At 33.7% G+C, this 9,236-nt stretch overlaps 1 protein-coding gene across 1 annotated transcript; it reads left to right on the top strand.

The window, feature by feature from the left end:
- Positions 1 to 2,175: 2,175 nt before the first annotated feature.
- On the top strand, positions 2,176 to 2,873 carry LOC121366641 (transmembrane protein 45A-like; the record flags this gene model as incomplete). Its single annotated transcript, XM_041491011.1, has 2 exons — positions 2,176 to 2,310; positions 2,547 to 2,873. Coding segments are annotated over exons 1-2 (462 nt in total), but the record flags the coding sequence as incomplete, so codon positions are not given.
- Positions 2,874 to 9,236: the final 6,363 nt, after the last annotated feature.

Below are 9,236 nucleotides of genomic sequence, written 5' to 3'. Positions count from 1 at the left end.
GTGCTGGTCCATCATTGTTACAGTAGTAGATGACTCTCAAGAACATTTGTTCACCCTATGATGGTTTAGGTTGTTGCCATGTCAACAGAACTAGTCTCATCATTATGAACATGATGATGACGACGAGATGTTGTTTTAAGTTCCAGTGCCAGTATTTATAATACATATAAACCAGTAACAAATGCAACAGTAAAAATAAAGCTGATATAATGAGCTATAAAAATTAGATATAATATAAGAGAGACATCATTGTAGTAATAATACCTGAGCTTGACCAAATAAGAAAACTAGATCAATAATATTGTGATCTTGTCTTTATTGTTGCACTCAATACTACTAATACGATATTGTCACTATTAATGGAATACTAAAGCGAGAATGAACTATAGATCAAATTACAAGGACCTTACCCCCAAGATGAAATCATCATTGGTAGCCAAACCTTTTCTGCTACTTTGGGTCCTTTTTTAGTCAAAAAGAACCATTCCAACAGTAAGCCATGCTGGTCCAGAGGACGAGAGGCAAACACGCCAATAAAGAACAGTGAAAATATAAAAGGTAAATCCAGTATGTATTGGAAGCTCACAAACATCTAAAAAGTCACCTAAAACATTCTATAAACTAATACAAACATATATTATAACTTAATATGTTATACAGACTCACTTGTGCTACAATGAGATGCATGAAATAACATGAAGATAATGAACGATATCGTCGTGACAACACAAACAAGAGGAAGACCCAGGCCTACATGAGTCATTGATGGACATTATGACAAAATAGATGCTACCAAACACAACATTGAAATATAGCACAACATTATGTTTTGTACTTGAAATAATATGTGATAAGAATCTCAGTGGCTGTCTTGATCAATACCATACGAGCTGACACATACATAATGGAGCAGAGAAAAATGTCCCAAATACAATTGAAGGTGCTATCTATGTAGAAAATATATACAACTATTTAATAGTGCATTAACTACTATAGGAAAGAAGAAATGAATATTGTGAAGCATAATATAAACACAGTGGGAGCCGTGGGAAATGTACAATAAAGAAACCCAAAGAGAGCAATCTTTTCATCTGAAAGTATTCATTACTGTCTCTGGTAAAAACTGAATCAATACTACATACCCAATTATGGCATTAGAAACACTACAACAATGAGAGTTCATATAACACAGAGGTCATTTATAGACAAACCTTTTTGCAAATATTAACATCGCTGCTACCAATAATGTAATACCAGTGACATTTTGATTTACCTACCATAAATAAAACCTATATTAAATAGAGCACAGGTGCATATGCTCCTCCTAATAGTCCAAGAAAATGATCAAGGCCACTTTGGTAATGGTGCACATGACTGTGATGGATAGCATATGAGTGATAACATTAGCAATTAATCCCCAATACTGTCATAAATATTATAGGATTAATGCATAAAAAGAAGAAAGTCTTTGCAAATACTGAGGAATTTTTTCAATGTGAACTGACTTCTCCGACTTTGTTTTAACATATTCAACATAAAGAAGCCAATAGGATTGAGTATTCCTAAAAGATACTGGAGCAACCAAATAAATATAACTTGCATAATAGAACTCTCCTGAAGGAGGTGCGTTTCACCGTACAAATGCCTCGTACTATAAATAGAAATATATGTTATGAACTAATAATATAAATACTAACCAATAGGAAGGTCCAAGAGCAAAAGTCATTAGATTGTGTAGCAAATATAGCCATATAAACCAGCCCTACCAATATGCCAGGTGAGAGACAATAAACGTTATAATAGCTACTACAATAAACACTATAAGTTTAGCTGTTAATATACTACAAGAAAACTCCAGGACACATTAAACTTAAATCAAGGATGGCCAAGTTACGAAATAACAGAGCGGGTAGAGCAAGTTTACCAACTAATGTGTTAGACTACGAGCTTCACTCGGATCAATCAATTTAAATCGTCCAAAATACATAACCAATAAGAATAAGACAAACGACTCAGCAATAGCTGGAATAAAGTGTTGAGAGTTGCATCTGGGCATGTGGTTGGTATATGAGGAGGTGTGGCTGAGGGTTAATTACATAGAGTAATTAGGGCGTGGTCGCGTGAAAGTCCTTTTTTTTTATACTTTAATTTCTCTATTCATATAGAAGGACCAATATGGGGAGTCTTGGGGATCACGTTGTTCCTGGAGTCTTCTTTCTAATTTATGGATGGAATGGCTACTTACTTTCGTTTTGGTTACAATTAACACACCTCATAAATCAACAATCAAACTCCGATCAAGTCGAACTGGTAATAGCTCATCCAATCATACAGGGGGACTACCCCATTATCGTATTCTGAGTTCCAACGAGATATGGAGCTAAATCGAAAATCATACATACCGCAACCATTTTGTCGAACATTCCCACTGGAATCTTTTATGAAATTTACTTTCTAATTTTGGGTATTCTTGTTGAGACATTTCTGTCAGTCAGTGATGGAAAAAGTGATAGTCATATATTTCATGTTCATGATCCTGATGGCAGTTTTTCAAATCAATCAAAATACATCACATCACAATGTATGGGACCTTTCTACTCTCTGGTGTCATTGACTTAATTGCTTTATTTATTCGAATACCACCTTCAACTACAAAACTGTTCCTCAGTTTAGCCTTTTTTATTGAGGCTCTTCTCTTTTGGTTTCATGCCAATGGTCGGGATGACCTTAATTATTCAGTACATATTCTATTGACATATGTCATCTTCTCTTGTATAATGTTCTCTGCATTAAGAACGTGGAAACCTAATAATCTTTTTATCAATGGAGGACTAGCATTCAGTATCATACTGCAAGGGACGTGGTTTATCCAAGTAGGTGTGGTTTTATATGGTAATCAATACTGGGATCCTTCAGATCATAACAATATGGTTCATTATTGCTCTCTTTTCATGGCATATCATTAGTATACTGTGTAGTATGATAATTATTATATTATAATGTTGGCTTGTTGGAGAAGTTCTATAAAATATCAAAGCAAAGGACGACGACGTGGACTTCGACCTTTACCTCTCTTACCTGTCGTTCAGACAGCCAAGAAAAGGAAAAACTAATTGAAGAAGACAATAATAATATACACATCTAATAATATTGTTGTTGAAACTGTCACTGTGATTATATACTTGTTTCAGTTATGATAGTTTTATGTTGACTGGTGGGTTAATATTATTGTTAATATGAGTACCTTATTAAACCACTATTACAATTTCCTAGTCAGTCGGGTATGTAAAGAGCAGTACTATGTTAATCAAGACTAATAGCATATGCAGATAGTAGTACATCTGATATATTATAATGTCTACTAGTCAGGGCTGTGTAATTGACAGTAAATCAGTAAGGCTTCTTTCCTGCATAATGAAAAAGAACATGGGCCAGTCTAGGAGGTCATGTTATACCCTGGTGTCTTCTTCTACTTTATGGAAGTTGGTGGATCTTGCTTCAATTTGGCTCCATATTAGTACAAAATATAACTTGAAAAAAAAGAAGATGGGAGATGACAACATTAAGAGCAAATCTTATATTCCATTCTGCTGTGCACCAACACTGGCCAATGAACCTGTACTAAAAATAGTGTTTCAGCAATGGGGGTGTGTGGGAGGCTTTCTTTGCAGTTAAAAGGCCGAGTGGACGTGTTGTATTTGAAGTATGGCAAATGTATGATGAACATCATCAATTTGTTAGTGGATTGGTAAAACTCCATCATGGTAACAATGTATTTTTGTTTATTTATCTCAGGTATTGTTGACCTCCTCTCATTATGTATTCATTATAGCTAATACGCACACCACAATTGTTCTTAGCATTGGCCTTCTTGGTGGAATTCATAGTGTTTTATTTTCACATTGATGATGACCGTAAAGCACTTGATGTTCTGGTACACATTTCCTGATATTTAGCATTGTCTGTGTCTGATGTTTTTGTTGCTGAGAATGTGGGCAAGCTACAAACTGTTCTCATTAATACAGGTCTGCCTTTGGAATCACTCTGCAGGGCACATGGTTTATGAGATAGGCATTGTTGTGTATTGGTCCTAATAAATGGGAGGGTACTATGAATGAGAACATGTTTTTGTTGCTTGCTTTGTTTGGCATTTTATGTCTCTCATTATTGTTATTAATATTATATACAGTAATGCAGTTTGGTGTACTCTATTATCTTAAGAAGAAGAGAACATCTCCCTCTTTCTTATGAAACACAAGAACTACTACAACGTTAACAGATGAAATGACACCAGTTGAACAACAAATATGAACATTCCTTTTCTTTAATTTTATCTACAATAACTTATTTTTTTATTATTAACTATAATTATATTCCACAATTTCCTTGCTTCTGATTAAAAAATTTGAACAAGAAGCATTGCTTGCGATGGCTACAATAATTAAATAGGAATGACTCACCACAGACATTGCATAATTCTCTCAAGTGAGGTGGGTCTAGTACCAATATAGTATAATATGATAATACCACTTGTATAATCAATCAGAATATTTTGACACAAATACCAATCATTAGAGGGATGTGGTTTATCCAAGTAGGTGTGGTTTTCTATGGTACTCAATACGGGATCCTTCAGATCATGACAATATGATGTTCATATTGCTGTTTTTTTCATGGCATATCATTGTATGACGTGTAGTATGATTATTATTTATATTATAATGTTGGCTTGTTGGAGAAAGTTCTATAAAACTATCAAAGCAAAGGACGACGACGGGGACTTCGACCTTTATCTCTCTTACCTGTCGTTCAAGGACAGCCAAGAAAAGAAAAAACTAATTAAGAAAGACAATAATAATATCACATCTATAAAATTGTTGTTGAAACTGTCACTTGATTTATACTTGTTTCCAGTTATGATAGTTTATGTTGACTGGTGGTTAATCATTATTGTTTTAATATGAGTACTTATTAAACCACTTATTACCATTTCCTAGTCAGTCTGGTATGTAAAGAGCAGTACTATGTAATCAAGGACTAATAACATATGCAGATAGTAGGTAAATCTAATATATTAATGTTCTACTAGGCAGGGCTTGTAATTGACAATAAATCACTAGGCTTCTTTCCTGCATAACTGAAAAGAACAGGATGGTCTAGCAGGTCATGTTAAAATGGTTCTTTCTTCCTTATTTTATGGAGGTTGGTGGATCTTGACCTCACCGTTGGCTCCATATTAGTAACAAATCTAACTGAATGAAACACAGAAGAATGGGGAGAGACAACATTAAGAGCAAATCTTATATTCCAATCTGCTGTGCACCACACTGGCCAATTGAACCTGTACTAAAACTAGTGTTTCCAGCAATGGGGTGTGTATAGATGCTTTCTTTGCAGTTAAAGTGTCAACTGGACATGTTGTATTTGAAGTAATGGCAAATGTAAGATGAACATCATCAATTTAATGGATTAGTTAGACTCCATCATATGGACAAGTATTGTTGTTTTATTCTCTCAGGTATGTTGACCTCCTCTCTTATGTATTCATTATCCCAAACGCACACCACAATTGTTTCTAGCATTGGCCTTCTTGGTGGGAATTCATAGTGTTTAATTTTCACATGATGATTGATCGTAGAGCAAACTTGATTGATTTCTGGTACACATTTCCTGATATTTAGCATGGTCGTTGTTCTCATGTTTTCGTTGCTGAGAATGTGGAAAGCTACAAATGTTCTCATTAATATAGGTCTTGCGTTGGACTCAATCTGGCAGGGAACATGGTTTATTTGAGATAGGCATTGTGTGTTATGGTGTCCCGACAAATGCGGAGGGTACTTATGAATGAAAATGTTTCTTGTTGCTTGCTTTGTTGGCATTTATGTCTATCATTATTGTTTATATTCATATTATATACAGTAATGCCAGTTTGGTGTTACTCTATTATCTTAGAAGAAAGAGAAATCTCCCTCTTTCTCATGAAACCCAAGGACCTACTGCCAACGTTAACAGATAAAAGACACCAGTTGAACAACAAATATGAACATTCCTTTCTTTAATTTAATCTACAATCAACTTATTTGTATTATTAACTATAATTATATTCCACAATTTTCTTTTGCTTCTGATTAAAATTTGAACAACAAATTGCTGCAATGTGCTACAAATAATTAAATAGGAATCGACTCACCACCAGACATGCATCAATTCTCTCAAGTGAGTGGGTCTAGTACCATTATAGTATAATATTGATAATACCACTTGTATATCCTATCAGAATATTTTGACACAAATACCATATCATAGAGGGATGTAGTTTATCAAGTAGGTGTGGTTTTATATTAGGTAATCAAGACTGGGATCATTCAGATTATGACAATATGTTCATTATTGATCTATAAAAATAATTGAAGTCTCTATTATTCAGTTGTTTCTAAAGGGTGACTACTAGTGTGTTGTATAGTATGTGGCATAAAACTATAAATGTGTAAGAGTAGGTGTAAAGTGTTATATCTGTATGGACCAATGTGTTTATATCTATTGAATGTATACTGTACAATATAAGTAAACTTGATTTTGTGATTTGTATATATTATATAAATTGTGATAGTTGTTAAAAGATATACTTTGTCAATACTACATAGTAGAGCTTAGGAAGGTTTAAGATCTAGAGAATTGGTGATGTTGTAATCCCATGAACCGTTAAATGTGCTAGTAATTAGTGACATTATACATCTGGTTACTTAATGATACCAAGGTGGAGTCTATTTGTACTAAACTAACTATTAGAGAGATAGGTGGTTACACTATATAGTATTCTGGTATAACAAAATATAATGTCATTAAACTTTGACACATACCCTACCTGGGAAAGTCTAACTTCATTATATAAGAATAAGTCTCATGTAAGGAATTTTAGAGCCAGTTTTCTCAAAAACAAAATTACTAGAAATATGATTATGTATATACCATATTAAATGAGGAAATAATCTTGCAACAACTATTAATGCATACTTTGTACTTTCACATGTAATAATAAATTATTTAAAATGCCTTATGTGTATATATGAGCAACATCCCTGGCTTCTTTCCTGTAATATAAAGTTGCAATATCCTTCCTTTTTTTTATTCATTTACAAAGCAAGAAAAACAAGATTATGAGGCATTGCAACAATCTGTTTGCTAACTGAGCAACATGGGCAGTCTAGGAGGTCATTTTATACCTGGTGTCTTCTTAATACTTATGGAGGTTGGTGGATCTTGGCTTTAATTTGGCTCCAATATTAGTACAAAATATAACTGAAGAACAGAAGAATGGAAGATGACAACATTAAGAGCAAATTCTTATATTCCAATCTGCTGTGCACCCACGCTGCCAATTGAACCTGTACTAAAAATGTTTTCCAGCAATGGGGGGTGTGTAGGGAAGCTTTCTTTGTGACTGAAGCGAATGGCCATGTAAAAGCTGAAGTTTGGCAAATGTATGCATGAACATCATCAATTTAATGGATTGGGTAAACTCCATCATATGACAATGCATGTTGTTTTATTATCTAGGTATTTTGACATCTTCTTCATTATGTATTGCATTATCTCTAAACGCACACACAATTGTTCTTCGCATTGGCCTTCTTGGTGGGAATTCATAGTGTTTTATTTTCACATTGATGATGACCGTAAAGCACTTGATGTCGGTGTACACATTTTCCTGATATTAGCATTGTCTGTGTTCTCATGTTTTTGTTGCTGAGAATGTGGCAAAGCTACAAATTTCTCATTAATGCAGGTCTTGCTGTTGGACTCACTCGCAGGGCACATGGCTTATATGAGATAGGCATTGTTGTGTATGGTCCCGACAAATGGAAGGGTACTATGAATGAGAACATGTTTTCTGTTGCTTGCTTTGTTTGGCATTTATGTCCTATCATTGTTGTTATGTTCATATTTTATATACAGTATGCAGTTTGGTGTACTCTATTATCTTAAGAGAAAGAAATCTCCCATCTTTGCTCATGAAAACCAAGACCTACTACCAAAACCGATGATATTGAAAAATGACACCAGTTGAACAACAATATGAACATTTTTTTTGAACTTTTATATTATTTCAGTTTATTTATTTTATCCAAGATCATATATTCCTTTATATAACCAAAATTATACAGATCAGATCATATATTATATTCCATTATACATCCAAATGTATTGCTTCCATACTGTCTACAAAAAAAAAATTAATTCAATGTTTGACTGCAAGGTAGTGACACAAGTGATTATAAGTGTCCCTTTTTAATTTACATACTGTTCACTAGTTAGTAGGTGATTACAGACACTGTCAGCGATCTACAACTTTGTTAGGTAGTACTATTGCTACGTATCCTTTCACCTAATGGTTGGGAACAAGTTACTGATAATAACATGACTAATATACTAACATGAGTTTGTAGAAGTTTACGGGTTAGATAATAGCATTCATTAACTTCTAGTAAATGTTCCTTTAACACAACTAAAAAGGATAACACTGGCCATTTATATATAACTACAATATTACCGGTACAAAACAAACTTGTGATCATTTTGTCACCTTTAACATGAACAATACATAATGGAGATGTAGGAATTAATTTTTGACCACCCTCTAGACTTTTAATGAAATATATTGCGAAAACATTAACACTAACTTTTGTATTTTCCTGACACCTGGATTAGTGTTTCTATCAATTTTACCAATCTGATATTCAATATGATCAATTTTCAATTCTGAGTTTACTAGCGGATGTAAGGTGCTATACAAACTACTAAAGAGCTCTATAAAAATAAACATTTTGTTGTATATTAATTTTGATTTAATTAAAATACCTACCTGTACTATGTTGAAGAATACATGATAAGCTCTTGGTATCCCCTTCACATCTAAACATCGATATATTATTAAGTGAGTGTAATGATTACATACCGATTGCATAATATTTAGATTATAGTATCGTTCTATAGGATGGTAGCGGAGGACCTCTCAACTCATCCATCTTATCAAAGAGAGTATATACGGATTTTGACCCAATTTCATTTCTGTATAAATTTCAGAATCGTTCCAGTTGTACACCGGGTTGCTTCTTGCACGCCCACCTTCAGAATGGTATAGGTATCCAAATTTTAACCCTTCTTTAAACTTTAGTGCATTTTTATATAAGCAGAAGTTACATATTGTGGATTGATAGGGTTGGTAGATTTTATTG

This window comes from Gigantopelta aegis, unplaced genomic scaffold (genome assembly GCF_016097555.1).
Source record: "Gigantopelta aegis isolate Gae_Host unplaced genomic scaffold, Gae_host_genome ctg6469_pilon_pilon, whole genome shotgun sequence".
NCBI classification, from domain to species: Eukaryota; Metazoa; Mollusca; class Gastropoda; order Neomphalida; family Peltospiridae; genus Gigantopelta; species Gigantopelta aegis.
This window is presented reverse-complemented; position numbering and strand designations above follow the sequence as displayed.